This window comes from Pan paniscus, chromosome 14, assembly GCF_029289425.2.
Source record: "Pan paniscus chromosome 14, NHGRI_mPanPan1-v2.0_pri, whole genome shotgun sequence".
Taxonomy (NCBI): domain Eukaryota; kingdom Metazoa; phylum Chordata; class Mammalia; order Primates; family Hominidae; genus Pan; species Pan paniscus.
The window spans coordinates 102,624,732-102,645,540 of NC_073263.2; the positions used below are offsets into that span (position 1 = coordinate 102,624,732).

The 20,809-nt window shown below is 37.5% G+C and overlaps 1 protein-coding gene across 6 annotated transcripts in view; it reads right to left on the reverse strand.

Moving 5' to 3' along the window:
• Positions 1-20,809, reverse strand: part of NALCN (sodium leak channel, non-selective) — a 358,635-nt gene that overhangs the window by 52,678 nt on the left and 285,148 nt on the right. For 4 of the 6 annotated variants that reach the window (XM_063595854.1, XM_063595853.1, XM_063595855.1 and 1 more), the window contains 5 exons: positions 20,035-20,108; positions 6,119-6,220; positions 5,613-5,682; positions 2,692-2,783; positions 2,481-2,603 (listed from right to left, as the gene is read on the reverse strand). In XM_063595854.1, coding sequence (XP_063451924.1) covers positions 2,481-2,603; positions 2,692-2,783; positions 5,613-5,682; positions 6,119-6,220; positions 20,035-20,108 — 461 coding nt within the window. Of the gene's footprint in view, positions 1-2,480; positions 2,604-2,691; positions 2,784-5,612; positions 5,683-6,118; positions 6,221-12,339; positions 12,427-20,034; positions 20,109-20,809 lie in introns of all 6 variants that reach the window. The other 2 variants (XM_034936923.3, XM_034936922.3) reach the window with 1 other exon arrangement.

Here is a 20,809-nt window from a genome sequence, read left to right on the forward strand (position 1 = left end):
AAAAATCATATTTGCAAACATCTCATCTACCTAAAATCTCTTTTACAGCCTCTCTACAATGTCCATTATAAAATATGTTAACTGTAGGTAAATCTGGAGGTCAGAGAACATTGATGAAAGGAAAAATCCAAAGAATTTGCAGTTGATGCTTATGAAAATAAAGTTTTATATTTCTCAAAACACTTGATTTCAGACTTTGTGACTTTGTCCAGAATTTTCTGACATGGGTAGTACAGAATTAAGTTTTGACTTTCATTTAAAAATACTCATTTAAAATCTTTGCCTTAATAGTTCAAGAATGTTAGTTCTTCAAGATTATTTAATTAAATACTCCATAATTTAAATAGACTTCTTCCCCCTGCATTTAACTGTGATGTGGTAGAATGATTTATTTAGAATTTCTTGGAAGGGAGAGTCGTTGTTTCTACTTTCAGGAAGCCTGTGAGCACTGTCAATGAGATTGCTTACAGTCTTTGTGTATGTGTCCCCAATTACAACAGAGTCTTCATCAATTGTATTCAACATCAGCTGCCTTGCTGATAAAAGGGAAATTACACCACACTAAGTGAAGTGGAGAATTAACCATGAGATGTTAAGGTACAGTCAGCCAACAGGATAATTCAAGATTAAAAAAAAACTACTTCAAGAACTGATCAAATCAATCTCCAAAATGGTATTTTCTTCCTTTACTTTGAAAACTCATGGAAGATTTTAATAATTATGACTCAGTTGCTTTAAATTGTGAAAGTATAGAACAGCAGAAAGAACAATAGTCTGGCAATCAAGAGAGAGCCAGGTAGTAGCTGGGTCCCTGAGCAAAGCCCTCAACTTCTGCACGCTTAAATGTCCTCCTCTGTTGAAGGAGGGGGCACACAAATGACACCGAGTGGTCCCTGAGGTCTCTTCCATCCCTGAAATGTTATAATAGTGTGTATTAGTTTCCTTGAGCTGCTGTAACAAAGTACCACTGGTGCTTAAGACTGGGTGGCTCAAGCAACATAAGTTTATTTCCTCATAGTTTTGGAGGCTGGAAATCCAAGATCAAGATGCCAGCTGAGTTGGTTCTTTCTGAGGGCTGTGAGGGAAAACCCTGTTCCAGGGCTGTCTCCTTGACTTGTGGAGAGCCGTCTTCTCCCTACGTGTCTTTGCAAGGTCTTCTCTCTGTATATGTCTGTGTCCAAATGTTCTCTTAAGGAAACCAATCATATTAGATTAGGGCCCACCCTAATGACTTCATTTTAATTTAATTAACCTGTTTAAAATTCCTATTTCCAAATACAGTCACATTCTGAGGTTCTGAGGGTTTGGACTCTACCATATGGATTTTGTGGAGGGGGAACAATTCAGTCCATAACAGATAGTGATTATCATACGCTACTAATTAATAACAAAGAAATCAATTTACTTAAACGATGGCATCAGGGACACTCCAACTACGTAATGGGAACATGGAAAGTTTTCTCATTTCCTCCATGACTCTTAATGTCTTTGGAATATTTACTTAAAGGTACTGATATGGTTTGGCTCTGCGTCCCTACCCAAATCTCATCTTGAATGGTAGCTCCCATAATTCCCACATGTTGTAGGAGGGACCCAGTCAGAGATAATTGAATCACGGGGGCGGTTCCCCCATACTGTTCTTGTGGTGGTGAATAAGTCTCATGAGATCTGATGATTTTATGAGGGGTTTCTGCTTTCACTTCTCTCTCTTGTCTGTGCCATGTAAGATGTGCCTTTTGCCTTCCACCATGATTGTGAGGCCTCCCCAGCCACTTGGAATTGTGAATCCAATAAATCTCTTTTTCTTTATAAATTACCCAGTCTCAGGTATGTCTTTATCAGTGGCATGAAAATGGACTAATACAGGTATGCTTGACAAAAATCCATTTCATCCATTTGTTGCCTGTCAAACTTGGCTTAGGTGTCCACAACTAGTGTCTTCAATGTTCACTCTACTTATGGCTTCTTACACATTTCTTCCATGTTGGTAGGGTAGAGACAGTGAACAGTGGGTTTCCTTCTTATAACAGTTGGTAATGAAAGCACTAATCAACTTTATGTTATTCTCCAATAAACCAATTGAGGTATTTTTACCACAAAGGAACTACAAGCCTCATGGAAGACATGGACAATGACCTTCCTTTCACCATGTCCTTTAGTCTCCTTTTGTCTCAGTATTTCCAAAATAAAATATGGAGTTAATAATGCAAATATAAGTGTATCAGGAAACTGCTAAAATGCACAAACGAAAATGGCTGTTTTGTGTTTTATCAATGCGAGTTTTCTATAAATGTTAACTACTTGTGACCTTTGTTTTCCACCTGGTCAGGTGTTCAGCAAAGAGGAGCAGCATGATTAATTAGTCCACAGTTTATTTTGTGACCCCATTAGGATTACACGTTCCTTCTTCTTCATATGACAACACCCCTGCTGTTTGCATGGCTCAGGCCAAACACCTGGCTGAAATGAAGTGTACTTACGCGTTGAAGCGTGCTCGGACCACCACCCGGCAAAAGTTTCTGAACCTGTGTTCTCGCCCGACAATGAACAGTGGCTTATCGAAGTATGGGTGGTTCTCTCTGAGTTCCTCTTCTTGCACTTTCCTTGAAGGAGAAATTCATGGGAGAATGAGGCTAAGGGAAATTTTGCCTTTCCCAAATGAGAGCCATGGGACACTGCAGCAACCTGTACCTTTTCATCTCTGCTTGCTCCTTTTTTTCCTGAATCATCTTTATTTCACTGTCTTCTCTTTGTGCATTTCTATATCTCACTGTATTGGAATGCTAGAAATAAATTAACAGGGGGTGTGTTAAAACAGGAGGGTTTTGAATGCAAAATATATTATCAGTTAAAAAACTTAAAACTAATATCTCCCTCAATATAAAGTATAAATATTAATTACATATATTTACTGTTAAACATATATTTATATATTTATACTAAATGTATATTTTACAATGCATATTTATACTAAATGTATATATTTACAACAAATATGTATATTTACACTAAATGTATATATTTACATTAAATATGTATATTTATACTAAGTATATATTTACAATAAATATATATCTATATGAAATGTATATATTTATAATTATGTATATTTATGCTAAATGTATATATTTACATTAAATATGTATATTTAAACTAAATGTATATACTTACATTAAATATATAAATTTACAGTATATAAAATATGTATACGATTAAATGTACATATTTAATGGCCACAGTCTTCATAGCAAGAGTATTTGTTCCTCTAAAAAGTAATTCATTCAGCACATATTGACTGAAATCCTATTATGTGCCAGGCACTATTCTAGTGTGTAGGATATGGCAAGTGGAAACAAAACATCCTTATTCTCATAGGATGTTCTAGTCAGTGGGAGACAGATAAAAAATAATTCAAAATAAGTATGTAAGAGGATGCTTAGTGATCCGATTTTTTAAAAAATCACAATGGGTGAAAGGCATAGAGAGACATAGACAGGCTAGAAGATTATGATTTTAAATGAACCGGTCAGGGTAGACCTCAATATGAAGGTGCTATTTGAGGAAACACTAGAAGGAGGTGAGGGTGCAGGCTGTGGTAGGACTACAGAAATGTGTTCTTCCAGAGCTAGGAGCAGGCCTGGCGTGTCTACGTGTGGAATAGCCAGGATGCCAGTGTGGGTAAAGCTAAGAGAGGTGAGCAGGCCATGCAGGCCCTTCACAGCCCTTTAGATGGACCCCATGGAAGGTGCAAGGCCAGAGTTCCAGTAACTCAGTAGATTTTACAGAAAGCACTCCTTAGACTTAATTATCTGTGTCTGCTATCATTCAGAATAAGTGAAAAAGTTAAAATTCTCTAATTTAAATCTCCCTTTTGTGGGAGAAAAGACATTATAAGAATTTATTGGAAATGATCAGAACCCCATGGCATTTTGCTATGGAGAAGGTGGGAGATGGATTTTGCTATACTTCTACATGAAAAATAGGGTAGGAAGTCTCTGAAGAAGTAAGCTCCAGCACTGAGACTATTCAAATAGGGCCTTTGCTGTCTATGTTTAAACACATTATTTTCAAAGACATGTTCTGATTTGATTCTTAAGTAGGTTGTACATTTCGGTTGAAACATATTGAAGGCGCTTTGAATGAGGGTTGCCTCTTTGACTTTTCACCTGAAAATGTTCTCCGTGCAATATGGCTGACTCTGCAGTTCTAAGTGCGCAGGCCATATGTTGGATTTGATGGCAATTCCATGTCAACAATATGGTAGCCAATCAGATAGCACTCTGGATATTAAAAATCATGGCGGTAAACAGAGCTCTGTGCCAACTAGAACCATGTCTATAGGGTATTGGTGATATCACGTGTTCTCATTGCCAACTTCTCGCTCTTGATATTGCCTAGAACACTTAATAAAAACCATCTACTTGGACTAAAACAGCAGTTTCTACAGAATGAAAGCAGATGTAGTAGGCAAGCACTCCAAAAGCTCAAGAAATAAGAGATAAGTGGTGAAAAAGAGAAAAACGAAATAACCCCAAGGCTTTGCTAACTTTCTCTTGCTAGCCCTCCTTTCTCAAGTGCCATCCTTGGCTCTGAACATTCAAGATTACTTTTTAAGCCAGTTCATCCAGATTCAACCTAACGCCTGTCTTTTTACCAGGACTTCATAATGACAGTTATTTAATATGCATCTCCCAAATCTTTCATTGTAATCTTTGCATGGTATAGCTGCTGGGCCATCTAACGCTTGGCTTCTCTGCATTTTTTTCATGTCTCCTTCATTTCATTTGGGTCTCTGGGATAATGCAGATGGGTCTACGATAACCATTGTATCTAAAATTCCCTGCCCCCAAATCCCCACCTTTGATTTATTTACATGACTTCATTTTACTTTACATTATAAAGCAAATCTGTCACAGTAATGAAGAGATGATGGAAAATAAAAAGAAATCACTCCAGAAATTCCATTATATTTTTATGAACTTATTATCTGTCTCCTATTCTAAAATTTAAGCTCCAGGAGGGCACTGAGTCTATCTTATTACCCCACTGCTCCTCGTTCCTTAGAACAGAACCCAGCACATAGCAAACACTTGATAACTATTTATAGAGCCAGGAAATAAATCCATGACCTAGAGTCTAAAAGCGAAAAGCTTTCCTGGGAAATACTAGGTAGTCCTTGACAGGAAAATTCTTCTAGAAATAAAATTTCACTTCCTAATATATAAAGCCCTGAAATTATAGACCCTTGATCTAGATTCTAGAATATTCGATTCTCAGTGAATATTCAAAGTCAATGATGCAAATCAATCCTATATACAATGCTTAAAATGTCTTTAATTTCAAGTCAAATCCAACTGATAATGACACTTTTGTGTTACTATTTTAACTAAGACATGTGCTTTGTGTGGGATGACTGGAGTTTTCTGCTGTTAACAGTTACTTCTGATACTTGGCTACATAATTCATATCCTGAGTTTCCTGATTCCCTCTGGTATGAAGTCTTAAAGAGACATGGGAATGCGGCAGAAAGACACTGGGCATTGTCTAAGCAGTCATTTAAATACATTTTCATAATCACGTTTCTGAAATCCAAAGCATTGCTTAAAACTTACATCTTGAGTCAAAGTTTCAAGAGATTTTCCCCTGCTGATCCTCTGGCTGTTCGATCCATGTCTTAGTGACCTAAAACAACCACAGGCACTGGTTAATACATCTCAAGATCAAACTGGCCTTTCAAGCAGTGACCATGATAAAATCAAAATAAAACACTTTGTCTGCTACAACGCCACAAATGCCTATGATTTCTTTTCATAGCAGAAGCTTATACTCTCTCCAAATGTCTTTGATCCCATCTAACAGAATTCAGAATTTTTCCTTCTGATCTTAAAGGTGAGAATTTGGCCATCTCTAAGGAAAAGGATTGTGAAGTAGAGATTTTTTTGAATCTTTGGATCTGATTAGGTGTTTCATTATTGTAACAAACAGCAAATAGAACGCGATTCCTCAGCTGTGACTGTCTGGCAGCCAGGGCTGACAGCCGTGACTGTGTACAGCGACCATTTCCTGTAAAACCCCCCTTTTTTAGAGTCTCTGAAGCCCTGTCTTCCCAAGTATTTACCTGCGCTCTTGGCGGATATGATGCTGCACGCTGAGGATTGACCTCTCCTTTGCGGGCTGCCCCTCGAATGATCCGCTCAGCATGCGCTGTCGGGTGCAAGCTCTAGGAAAAAAAAAGGAGCCCAAGATAAATGCATGGTTTGTACACTTGAGATGAATAACACATAAGTGCTCATTACTTTTATTATTTTAAAGGCAACACCAATGAAAACACAAAATACAGCAAATAACGTATAATTATAAAGGAAAATGAACTTTACGCTCTGTGTCAAGAACACTTACAAAGCAGAAGTATCACAGCTATGAAGAAGGGCTGGAAAATAAACAGAAAGCTCCCCTCTTGCCCCTCCTCCTTCTGCCTCCTCCCTCCTTTCCAAAAATAATGGTAGAGCTTCTATCAGGACACCATAAATAGAAGGCCAGCCTACCCACAGTGATATGGTTTGGCTTTGTCCCCACCCAAATCTCATCTTGAATTCCCATGTGTCATGGGAGGGACCTGGTGGGAGGTAATTGAATCATGGGGGCAGGTCTTTCTTGTGCTTTTCTCGTGATTGTGAATTAGTCTCATAAGATCTGATGGTTTTAAAAAGGGGAGTTTCCCTGTACAAGCTCTCTTCTCTTGTCTGCTGCCATATAAGACGTGCCTTTCACCGTCTGCTATGATTGTGAGGCCTCTCCAGCCACGTGGAACTGTAAGTTCACTAAACCTCTTTCTTTCGTAAATTGCCCAGTCTCAGGTATGTCTTTACTAGCAGCATGAAAACAGATTAATACACACAGGCAATCATGATGTCGGTTCTGAATTTAAACAAGGTTTCTAATAAACCCCCTTTGGGAAGGATTTGTCCACTCAGGCTCCTGGAATGATTAAATATATGTTCCAAGGAGATTTTGCAGAACTTTAGGAAGATAGGAAAACATAAAGCTTACAAGCAAAAATGAGTCATAAAGAGAAGTAATTAAAGCTGGAATTATGCGCAACAATGTAAACATACTTAACACGACTGAACTGCACACTTAGAAATGGTTTAGATGGTAAATGTTATGTGTTGTTTTTAAAACCACAGTTCAAAAAAAAAAAAAGCACACAGTTTTTGGAATTATTACCTACAGAAACCTCAATCTGAAGCTTGCAGCTTACTGGTAACCAGTTACCACTTGTTTAAACCATGAAGACTTTAAAAACATGTTCTTTTTGGACAATAACTGGACTTGTGTTCATTTCAGATTTGCTAATGAGTGAAGACAATTGGGTGGCCTAACACCTGTGGTGTGAATGATTTTGGTGAGAAAAAAAAATTATTCTCCAGAAAATTTTCTCCAACTGGGAATGACAGGAATTCCCTTGAGATAGCTGATAAATGGCAAGAAAATAACACTAGGGATTAAAAGACCTGTGTGCCAGAAGTTACACTGTTATGAACTAGTTGAGTGATCTTTGGGCCTAACTTCCTCATTGGTAAAATGAAGAGAAAGCCTTGCTCTGAAAGATAGCTCACAGGTTGAAAACGCAATGATTTTATGATATGCAAATCTAATGATACTCTATTTGCTCAACACCTGAACACACAATTCTGCCATTTTTTACATATGATTTTCACATTTATGTTTCTTAAAATGCATTTCTTGAATGGCTTTGAATATGATTACTATCTGTCTGAGAATTAAGATCTTTGAGAAAAAGATTTGTATGTGCTTAGCGCACTTAAAATAGCAGCTCTTATGATACATATATAACAGAAGCATTTTTAAGTATTTAAATATAACACATATATTACAGAAGAACTTATATAATACATCATATAAGAACTTATTATATAATAAATTATTTAAGAACTTACTAAATATGTCATATTTAAGTCCTTACTAAATATGTCATATTTAAGTCCTTAAAATGCTTTTAATGTGGATGAAGATAATTATGGTGAATATCTATGAAAAATCATACAAATTCACTGAATATAAATGTATTCTTGGAAACAAACCCCAAATAATCACTATTTTTCATTTACTAAACAGCATGAAGCAACTTTTCTACAGATATATAAATATGTCTAACGAGAACATTCTGAAAAATCTCATTCCATTATACAAGGAGACCACTGGCCACACACAGGTTCCTGGTGAGTGAGGGAAGGACCGCAGATGGAAGTTATAAACCTGAGGTTGGATGGTGGATGCAGGAGCAAGGCAATGGGAAGGAAGTTTTATGACCCTTTGGCCTAGAGCTCACCTGGACATTGAAACAGGTATAGAAAGATTCCCATGATAGGACGTTTCTGCATAATGAAACAGCCTTGTACTGCCTAAGCCATTGTCACATTTGTTGGCCATGTAAGAAATTTTGCTATTTTGGAAAATAACAGTGTTGGCAGAAAGCTATGAACTTCAGTTGGACACAATCAGACCTGCTAAGAGGTTACATATACTCTAATCCAATGTGCCCAGGTTCATAAAAAAGCATGGTAAAAGTTTGCTTTATTATTTTTTAAAGGGAATACAATGTTACTATAGATAAGCATATACAGTAAGGCAAACCATGAAATAAATACCAAATAGTGTTTTAACATGCACAGTATAATGACAGACTGATATAAATGGGTTCTGAAAAGTAACATGAAATGAGAAATGAATATTTCACCTATGTGAAAGCACAAAAAAAGACTTGTTTTATACTCCATGTTCCCACAGTATGTTATTAACCAAGCTTGTTTAATGCTCATGGCATTTTGTTATCATTAGTTATTCCCCTTACTAGGCTGTGAGTTGATTAGGGACCACTTTATCACTCAGCCTCCCATTCCTAGGAAGTTCAGTTTCTGGCCCTCATGCTGCCTGATGAACAGAATGAGTAAGTGAAAAGGTGGGGAGGGGTGAGTAGGGAGGGTAGCGGCAGGTGCGTGGGGACTGTGTGACCCCATCCCTAACTTGCTAGCCTCTCATGGTTCAAAGAAGTGCACCCTGCAGTGCAGCTGCTGATGGAAAGTTCTGCCTTTGTCTGGAAGCCTAATGGAGAAGATGAGTTGAGAAAACATAAGCTTTAAAAGCACACACTTCTGACTTCAGCTTTTATAAGCTGTGGGACCTTAGACAGGTGATGTGCTTTCTCTAAGCCTCCATTTCTCATATGTAAAATGTAGAGAACAATAATGCCTTTCCTTCTGACTTCACAGGGAGCTGGAAGAAGTAAAGATGATTATGAATGTGACAGTGCTTTGGAAACATCAACGCTTTCTTTGAATTTTAGTTGCTATTATTTCCTGTTGTATCTTGTCCCGTGTCATGGTGGATGTTATAACACTCTACATAGCACTGGGGACTGAGCAGCAAGTTTGGCAGAGGATAACAGCAGAAGCTAAGTCTTTTCTGTTCTGACTGATAGTGATGTCCACTGTGGACCCATGCTACAGCCTCTTAACTGGTCTCCATGCCTCCAACCTCAATAAAGATATTGCATTATTATCCCAAACTGAATGTTCTCTGGAATGAACGTCCATAATGGTATCGTGGCAGGCAGGTTTCTAAGATTACCCTGATGATCTCTGCCTCCTGGGTTTCATGCCCTTGGGTACTTCCCTCTCCTTGAATGTGGGTGGCACTTAGTGACTTCCTGCTAAGGAGCAGAAGAATGGGAAAGGTTGCAGAACACTATGACTTCTGTCTTCCTAGAGCTCCCTCTCTCTCTCTCCTTTCATGCTGACTTGGTCTTGCCCTCTTGCTTGCTTGCCCTTCTCTCTCTCTCTCTCTCTCTCTCTCATGCTGACTTGCTCTTCCCATCTTGCTTGCTTGCCCTGGTGAAGCAAGCTGCATATTGTGAGGTGCTCTATGGAGAGTTCCACTTGGGGAGGAATCCAGCAAACCAGTTGGAACTGAGGCCTTCATATCACAGCTCACAAGGAACTGAATCCACTAATGACCATGCGATTGAGTGGGGCTCTTCCCATTCAAGTCCAAATGCATGCAGCTTGGAGAGAGACATGACTAAGGGATGCCCAGATTCCTGACTAAAACTGTGAGATGAAAAACGTGTTGTTTAAATCACTTAAGTTTTGGAGTAATTTGTCATGCAGCAATAGATCACGAATGCAGTTATTATCACTGCCTTAAAAAGACTAAGCCTAACGAGCAGCATGGCTTACAAAGCCCCGTTTAGTGTCCCTCTAACCTCCCTTTCTGGTCTCATCTTTACCAGGAGGAACCTCGTTCTCTCCATGCCATTTTCTTTGTTCTTTTAGTTCGTCACATATGCCATGCTCCAAAGAGCTCCAAGAGAGTAGGGTTTTCTTTAAAATTGTTCATGATTATTTCTCAGCTCTTATCCACAGTAGGTGCTCAATAAATATTTGTGGAATGAATGAACCTTGAAATTCTGTGAAGATCAAATATTTTCTTTTCTGATCACTCGATGCTTTTGAAGCATGAAAATAATCACGGACAAAACAGCATGTGTTTAAAATATACTTTGTAAAGGGACAAGTTAAATAATCTTAATTTTATCTCAAGTTAGAATACGATGCCACTCAAAAATAATGGGCTGCATACCTACACTAGAAGAGACAGTAATGAAAAAAAAAAGACTTTGCTTCTTACAACTAAAAACTTCATACATCTTCCTCTATGTTGTATGTGAAAGCTATTAGGGAAGCCTGAAAGCCAAGATGGAGCAGAGCAGGCTGTAGCAGGTGAACTTAGTTCAATTTCTTTAACTGGAGATCAGATCTGTTGCTGGGAACATAGTCTCCATATACCTCCTCTTACAGGAATCTAATACTTGCAAGCCGAAATAGTGAATAACTACAAAATTTGAGACTTCCAATATTTTATATAAGAAATGAGATGCATACATCCTTAAAGTTACGAAGTAACAGACCTACCCAGAAGGAGAAGAACTTGAATATTCCATTTTGTTATATTTTGCCACTTTACATTTTTCATTAGGATTGAGATGTCTTTTGGTCTCATGTAAGGACAAAGGAGGTGCGTTTTCAGAAAGAAAATGCTCATTTATTTGCTTCCCAGGGTAAAGGCAAGGCTAATTTTACTGGAAGAATACTGTGATCTTCAGGGACAGTCTCACTTTTCTTAGAGGAAAGACTGGGTAGTGTCAGGTACCAAGGTTTTTAACATCTTCCCTAGATGTTTTCACAATGGCAAGTACTAGAAGGCCAGTTTCTTAGGAACTCCATCTAGTGGCTTCATATAAAAAATTGGCCTGCCTCCTCGGCTTCTGCAACTGGGAGGCACAAGACTTCAAGTGTCTGGTGAAAAATAATGAAGTCTTTTGTCTTGTCTGGGTGAGGAAATTCTTCATTATGCAGGCATATGTAATCCCTTTATTCCTGTTCCCTGGAGGAGAATTACAGTGAGGCATTTTCCTTTTCCCAGTTGGGGTTAATGTTATGCCCTCTCTACCTTTGAAAGTAAAACAAGATGAGGACCCCTGAGGATGATTCAAATGTGGGAATATTCTTCAGCAAACACACATTCCCAGTTGCAAAAATATTACTCCTGGTTTCTTGCCAAGCCTTTGAGAAAAAATAATATGAAAGATTGATCCTTTTTTTTCCCCCTGCATTGCCTTTGTGCTGTGGAATTTCAATTGCTCCTTATATGACAGCCATATATATATATATAATCTTTTATGGACGTTGGGGAAAGAGAATCATGTCTTGAAATTGTCTCTATTTTTCTTGACATTTCTCCATCTAAAATATTTTAAAATTGGCCCAAAGATTATGGTTATAAGAGAGATCTTTGGAGCTTTATTAGCCTTTAAACACCACTAGTTGTTTATAGACACAGTAGCAGGGGGTCCCCGGTTCTTTTCTTCTTTGTCTCCATGTCTTCTTTCTTAATGTCCCAGAACAAGGGTGTGGAAAAAGCCTATACATTCTGTAATGAAAGGGAGAGGCCTATGAGTCTTCAAATTATTTTCACTCATTATAGAAAAGTTAGATTACACAATACCATCTGGTATTAAATGTAATTACCGTCTAAAGGAACTGCAGTATAACTTTGCAGAGCATTACATTTGAGGGATTTTGCTCAAATCTTGAACTCCATAAGTAATACATTTAAAAGTATTATCCGAGGTTGGTTAATGTAATGTAATCACATTAGCAGACAACAGGAAAATAGTCTTTCAGTGGTAATTATGTAAAACTATGACTGTATAACTAAGAGAATAGATAATGAGTATTTCCTGGAAATGGCTCTTACCTGACTCCACTAGAGTGACAATGTGATCTTCCCAAGTAGAGACAACAGCGGATGCTAATGGGTGAGCTCGTCGGTAATGGCCTCTTGCTGAGATGAGGAAAAAGCTGCATTTTTATCCTAGTGGATACCCCACTCCTTTGTGAGTCAGCCCTATCCCGAGTAAACGGATCTGGCTCTTTCACAGCAACTGCCAGTTAGTTCTTCCCAATCTTGTGTTATTCATAAAAATGTGTTCATAGAAAGGCATGTAAATACATGGGCGACCAGAACTTCATTGTAGGCAGAAAATAAAATAAACCTTGAATGTCTTTATCTTACGCACTTATACCCATACTATAAACAAAAAAGAAAAATTAACTCATGAGAAATCCATTGCATCTTTAGTGCATCTATTAAATTTCAACATAAAAAATGTCCGCAACCCCGCATCATTCACTGGGCTTCAAATTTAGTAACCCAACTACTGACTCAGAAACATGCAAATTACAATGCAAAGGCTGAACTTTTTACTACAATAAAAGTGAAATTTTGTAAATGCTGCAGGAACTGCATTGGCCAATTTTCAACAGATATGTATTCCATTTTTCTTTACTACTTTACTCTCCAGTGATAAAATAACAAAAGAAAGACCTTGTTAAAATATCTTTCCATCTCCATGATTCTATCTTTCCCAGAATGCCATATAGTTAGAATCATACAGTATGTAGACTTTTCAGACTGACTTCTTTTACTCAGTAACAGGCATTTATGTTTACACCATGTCTTTCCATGATGATATCTCATTTCCTTTCCATGCTGAATAATTATTCCACTGTCTGGATGTACCACAGTTTGCTTATCCATTCTCCTACTGAAGGACATCTTGGTTGCTTCCAAGTTTTGGCAATTAGGAATAAAGCTGCCATCAACATCAATGCATGTCTATGGAGACACATATCTATGTATTTCTATGTGCATTTCTATGTCTGTGGAAACAGTAAAAAGATCATTGGTTGCCAGGGTTTGTGGGGAGGGAGGAATGAATAGGTGGAGCACAGAGGATTTTTAGAGCACTGAAATTACTCTGTATGATGTTATAATGATAGATACACATCATCGCATATTTGTTCAAACCCATACACTATAGCACTCTAGGAGTGAACCCTAGTGTCAGCTACAGATTTGGCGTGATAGTGATGTGTCAGTGTAGGTTCATCAATTGTAACAAATGTACCACTCTGATGGGGATGTTGATAGTTGGGGAGACTGTGCCTGTGTGGGGGCAGAAGGTACATGGGAAATCTCTGTACCTTTGCTCCATTTTGCCGCAAACCTAAAACTGCTCAAAAAATAGTCTATTAAAAAAAACTTCCCACATCTGTTTGGTAAAACTCAATAGTAGCCCTTCTAATCCATAACACTATTATAATCACTTTTGGGCTTAACTAAAAACAATCTATAAATCATATGCTATCTCAATAAAATATAACATATTTTGATTACTGCAAATCAGGTACTATCTAAAAATGTGATTAGAATATATTATTATTGTTTTAGTTATATTTTGCCACTTTTAAATCTTTACTATTTTATGTTTTACGCAAAAACATATATCTACACATCTTGTCTCCTTAGTTTATGGTTGTCTGAATACAGTTAATTTTCATCTATCTACTTAGCTTATTTCCAAATAGTCTTTCAACTAACCTATCAGAGTTTTTAAGTGTCAGGAAAATCTTAAGAAAAAGCCAACAATAACCAGGCAGACTTCATAGAATTGCAAAGATAAATATTTATGACATTCATTCTCAATATTCTATTTTCTTAAAACTTGGGGTTATTCATACCAAATGCTAAGAAAAAAATTGCTGCTATCTCAGGGGTTGGCACAAACCCTAGGCTGCAAGGGTCTCTGTCGTTTGTTTCTCTCATCTGTAGGGTCAGTCCAGCACCTTCCCTTTCCACTGAGGAGCTGAGCTCAAAGGTCCAGGGGACGCTGTAAGGTACTCAGGCCCTCCCAGCAGTGTACAGGGTGTCTTGCTAGTTCTGCCCAGAATGCGGAGCTGCAGAGAAATAATATGACCTTATCCAAAGTTGCTGAATAGCTGGCTAACCTATGGAACGATAATTATAAAAGGAGAACTTTCCAAATGGGAAAAAGCAAATGGTGTGAAATGCCTGGCATGTGAGACACTACAGAGATATTTCTCGAATGAATGCGTGAATTCTTAGGGGCACTTTCTTTCAGGAAAAAAAATCCAGCTAATGTCATTTACATAACTGCAGATTAATAAATACATAGTGATTATATATATATGTAAGTAGTATATAAGTTGTATTTATAGTCATTAAATGATTCTTTTAAAATGATAAGAGAAAAACTATCTCTATGTATTTTATTAAATCCGTTTAATTTTTTTCTGTAGTAAGTAGCACTAAACTAAAGACTATTCCTTAAGGCTTAAACAGTTATTAATATAAGTGCATGGCAAAGAAAGTTACGTTATAAAACCAAATGTCAGAATGCAAACATCATACGAGACTGAGCACTCGAAAGGTTATAAAGATATTGTCCTCACTAAGGAGGTACTCCTGGCAAACCACAAAAGGATGGAACTTTCTAAAATAATGTAAAATGTTTAATTGTTTTATTTTAACATTTCTCTATTCATTCAGCCTTGCAGGAACGATAATGCATTTTTGCTCGATTTCAGGGCTTTGAATTAGAGGAAATCTCAACAAAGGTAGTGATGCTTTTGAAAGTACATTGCTATTTGTTTTTGATTTCGCCTGATGCAGAGAAAAGGTCACTGCCTTTTGAAAAGAAGCTTTATTTAGTGGAGCTGAACGATACAGTCTAAGTCAGAACAACAACAAATTTAATAGCAATCCTGGATTTTATAATTCAGGTAGTGGAACATCCTCTTCGGATAACTCTTAAAAAACAACGACACAGATGCCTGTTTGTGCCAAGTGAATCATCTGCATTTTAGCATGGGCCAGTAGCCTCAAGTTCTATAAAAATGGCCCACTTTTGTTTTTTCTCATCAAAGAGTTCTCAAATATATCAAAAAATTCATTTATATTTCTCAAAACATCAATTAATTTTAAAAAGTACAAGAACATGAATTAAAGATGATTATACATAGAAATGGGTGATTCTACCTGTGAGTTACATACCTCAGGCTCTAGGGCCCTTCCTCTCTGAAAGACTTCTTCCTCTGTGGGCTGGAATTTCCTGTTCATAGTAATGTATATAACATACTTTCTGCTAGAATAATGTGGATCCTGTTTCAAATGGAAGATGGATATTTGGAAATGTGGGTCCCCCCTGAGAACTAAGACCCCTGGCAGCTCTCCAGCTTAATTTCCAGGGCTGAGAGCTGAGCCTCTGCATCAATATGACTTGACTTGACTTGTCCAGGAAGGTAAAGCTGTTAAGCAGTCAGCAACTTCACTGTTGATTTCAGGCACTTCCCACAAGTTCATTTATCTGAACTATAGACTGCTGGGCCAACCCCTTTCTCCAGACAGTAGGTCACTCAACTGGTCAAGCTAGTCACCTACAAATAGTTGGTATTCATTAGGATTTTTTGTGAAGACTCTACCCAATGGGGATCAATCCCAAACTTAAAAAAAAAAAACCACTATAGAAATCAGTTGTATTTGTTTGTTAAAGGTAATACATGTGTCTGGTTAAAAATCTAAAAGGCACAAAAGAAAAAATAAATTTTATGTGTGAAGAGGACAACATAAGGTCACCATTTATTTTTCTTCTCTTAGATCACCCAAGTCAATTAGGAGAATGAAAATAGAAGGGCAAACTCGCTGTAAAGAATGGATTACTCAAATGTTGAACCAAAGCCGGGGGAAAGAACATGGAAAGCAGTGGAGAGACACCAGGCAGGTCACTTTCTCTTTCTGGTCCTCAACCACAGCACTGCCATCTTCAGAACAGTAACTATTACTTGTCCATACCAGGCATCTTCAATACTCCTCAACTCATATCAAGAATTCTGCCCAGTCTAAACAGACCTCCATCCTACAAACACTGAAACCCAAACCCAAAACCTTACATATATCAACCTCTCACTTATCCCTTCTGAGACATTATGAAAACAAAGTGGCAGTTTCCCTTACTGGAATAAGTATTAAATTTCACTTTGCTTGGTCAATAGATTATTCAGACAATCTTTTTAAGGTAGATAAGAAAACTGAGGGTCAGATTAGTGAGTTGTTCAATGTTACAGAGAAGCACAGCCTGATTCCAGCCAGGGGGGATTTAACACCAAGTCCAGTATCCTACATTAGATCTTCAGGGGCCCTGAAGATCACCTCCTCCTAGCTCCCATGGAATAGACAAGAGAGCTGAGAATTGAAATTAATTGTCTGTTTACACAGCCAGGCCTCCAGAAACCTTAAGTCAAGGGGTTGCTTTATTTTTTCCCAAATACTTGTTATTTTTTGGAAAGTTATCTCAAGACGCTAATATTTCATAAAAACTTCTTATTCTTATATCACTCTGGATTTAAGGTTTTTGTGATTTATCTCTATCTGCACACAAATTAGGACGAATGCCAACCTGTGATATTTGCCGGAATGATCCAGCTCAGGTCTCTTTTTCAAGCCTCCCTATACTGCTGTTACTTACCTCCCTGGCGAGAAACCTCTTGGATAAGACTAAAGACAATAATTCTATGAAATTAAAAACACCTAGAAAGTTAAGAGGGATAGAACACTAAAACGGCAGTCTCTTCCAGATTTCTTTTATTTATATCAAGGTAGACCCATCTATTAAAAGACAGAATCTGCATCCTCTTTGTCTTAAAAGCCCTTTCATTTTTTAAAAGCCTTCTTTCAAAATGCAAATGGTCCTGGGAGACCCCACTGCTAAGTTATCCAGGAACCTTGGCAGAGTTTAATCGACAGCAAGGTTGGAGCCTAGGAGAGCAGAGTCCCTAGAGGCAGTAAAAAGACACTGAAAAAGTGGTGGAGAGCTTTTTCTCCTTCCCAATTTTGTGGAAGGTCATTCGAATCAATTGTCCTGAGGTTACTGCAAATATTTTCCTTTTTTTTTAAAAAAATTCTTTTTCCCCCTCTTTTTTTCCTTTTAGCTGTTACTGTTCCTTGAAAAACAGTATAAAACAATACAAACACTCATTGACACGGACCCAATCTATTCTTGACCTTTTAACTGATGGATCACATTATAATGCAGGTATGGTATCATTGCCATTACTATTACTACGATTAGTGGTGAAAAGATAAGTATTCCCAAAATATCAGTTTGATTTTTTGCACTTGCCCTTAATTCATGCAGAAACTAGCATAGAAGCAATGAAGAAACCATTCGCACAGAAGAAAAAACAAAACGGCTTTCTAAGATCAAATTTGTACTTTAAAAAATTCTAAGGTTTTTTATTTTTTCAAATTATGGCTTTTTATTTCCTGAGTTTCAAAAGGTGATATAGCTCAGGTAGTTTTAAGGTGCTGCCTCTCATTCTGTAGTATGCTGGGCTGTAGTAAAATATTATTGGCTGTGGGTGTCCCCTAAACTACACCATTGTCAGGCAAGTTAGAGGGGTCTATGTTCCCTGATAGTCTTAAAAATATTGCTCATGTACATTATATAATTGAAAAAACAAAAACACTTCTGTATATTTAAAAATCAGCAACTATATCCCTCTTGCACCACGTTAAATAGAAGAATGTAATTTCTAGCATTATTGTGTTTGTGCTTGAAAATAATTTTGAGAAAATATTGGAGACTCTTAGCCATCCAATCTATTCAATTTTATGACATTGGGCACTTATTAAATCAGTTTTCATTGTTGAACCAATCAGCTGAATCTGTCAGAAAAAGTCTGGCTTTATTTTTCAATTCAAATAACATGTAACCACATGCCCTTGTGACAATCATGTTATTTCTAAGGCCTAACTCTAAGGTGGATAGCTTTGGGAAGGAAGTTATCCATAAAACTGTCACCTGGATAAATAATAAGGCATGGCCCTATGGGACCCTCTTTTTGGAGAAATCCAGGTGGGAACGGACCTTTTGCTTTGCAACCCAGAGGATTTTACATCCCAGATTAATATACGCCATAGTTTCTGGATGAGTGAGAGTTTCACCTTTCTTTTGTAAACTGAGAGAGGGGTAAATAAGGACAGGAGGGTGAAAAAGGTAAAGTGATAGATCAGTTTTAAGGAAGAGTTCCTAGGGAAGTGAGGTCTGGAAATCTCTTCCTTGCAAGTATCTGTTTCTGCACCTGCCTTGGAAAATCTCTGGGAACCCATTCACACAGAGGGCCCATTCACACTGCAAGGCAGTGGCTCTGGACAGGTGAGTAAGGTCCCTGTAGTTCCTGACTTGGCAGGCAGATACTCGATGCAGACTGAGAATTATGATGTCCTTGTAGGTAGTTTCTGGCTTGAGGGTGAATTTCTCTTTTTAGTGAGTGGATCAGCCTTGCTGTAGGACCCTACCATGAACCTGTCTGATGTAGGTGCAGCTGGAATCATGATCCTGATGTAACATGTGTGGTTCAAGGCCAGCCTCACTGCATGATCTGATGGTAATACCAGGATGGAGTTACCAGCCAGTCGGGAGTAAGCCTAAGTTGGGACGCAGGTTGTCTATTTCAATGAGACCTTGTCTGTTTATCTCATCACATTTTGTGGTGATAATATACAAGCCCTAGAAACGCTTATTTTCATCTTATGACAGCTACTCCAACACATACTTAACTCTATGCATGAACGTCAGCCAATATAGAGAGAAATACTGTCTTGATGAGTTAGGAAATTTTTTTTGCACACAAATTTTAGGTAGTATTATAAAGTAAGAATAGTTTTAAAGATCATATATACTAAGCTTTATTTTCTCACACAGTCTTCCAAGTTATAGTAATATGCATTCTGGAGAGAATGCATTAATGTCTATTCCTAGTAATAAATCTAGTAGAAGGGAGCTAGAACTCCTTATCACTCACCGCAGGTTTGCAGGGGGCTTCCTGGCATGAATCTGTCCACTCGCCTTGCGAGCGATCCTACCTCCAGCTCCCAATCTTGAGTTGTGTCATCTACATATGTCTATGTAATATATGTACCAATAAATGATATTCCAAATGCTTATGTGTTTTTATACTCATCATGTTACTCCATAATATAACATATAGTCTTATAAAACACTCAAGTCGGTTGCTTAATTTTCCTCCTTGATACTTCATTTCAGGGCATCTTCTAGAAAGCAGCATTAAAAGCATATGTTTTCATAGGCATTCTAAGATTGGTATACTTTTTATTATTTCCAGATTTTTAATAAATGTGCTCTTAATAGTGTAATGAACTATAATGAAAAAGTTTACCCTTTTACCATTTATCCTTTAGATTGCAATTTCTCCTTTACATATCACAAAAGATATAAAACTGTTAAAAATAACAGTAAGTTATTTTCACCTTTTGGTCAATGTTTATACTTATCATTTATGTTTAAATACTTGAAAAGAAAGAAAGGCCTACTGAGCTACTAAAATTTTTTTTTAGAAATGACATCAATATGTCTTTTACATTGTTTATAAGTATATAGATACTCAAAGCTACTTTCTGGCAGAAAGTATATGCTGATGCCCAGAACATTAATTCATTTTTCAAAAAGCTGTTTTTCAATTAATATAATCCCACTGTGTTTAAATATGTGTCAACATTAATTGGTGTTACCTTAAGATTTTAGTGACTGCGGTCTCCTTTTCCAGAAGGTTCCTTGCCCTGATGCTGAAAACAGACTTGCGAAGCTGAAAATGAAGAGTATGACTTTAGTTTTGGAATGTTAAGAAATAATATACTGTCAAATCATTGAATAGATGACATTGTTAAAACATGAAACATGAATATGTTTCGCTAAAGCATCATCGTACAATTGACAATTCTTGTCTATTTTTACTTTTATTTGGGCAGCACCATGAACAAACTTGTGGGGCCCCACGTCCCAGCCATGGATGGTGCATTGGCTGTGCCTCACTTTGATAATGGCCTTCGTCTGAATAAAATTTTCAGTTTCCAAAGACTTTAACGTTGACCCTCATACTGGACTCCTTATTTGTCTTGATTAGCGCAATGTTCTCTAATCCACATTATGTCTGCTGCAGGTTCTTGGCCTGTAACCTAACACTAATCTGAACAATGAGTTTAGGAGTTGTTTTGCTTGCAGGCATGGGGAATGAATGAAATGGGCATTCAAGATCTCTTCCTAGTTGGCGATGATAAAATTACTCCAGAGAAGAGAACTAAGGAGAAAACCATCCTGGATGCTGACTGTAAATTCAAAGATATACTCCCCAAGCTCAGTTCTGTGTGGCTTGCTAGTTGCAGATTTTAGATTGGTGGAAGGTGTACAAGGAGTTAAAGCAGGCAGAAGAAGGGCAAAGAGAAAACAGGGAAATGGGCCACTATGTGCTCATAATAATAAATAAATAACTAGATTCACAATAATAAA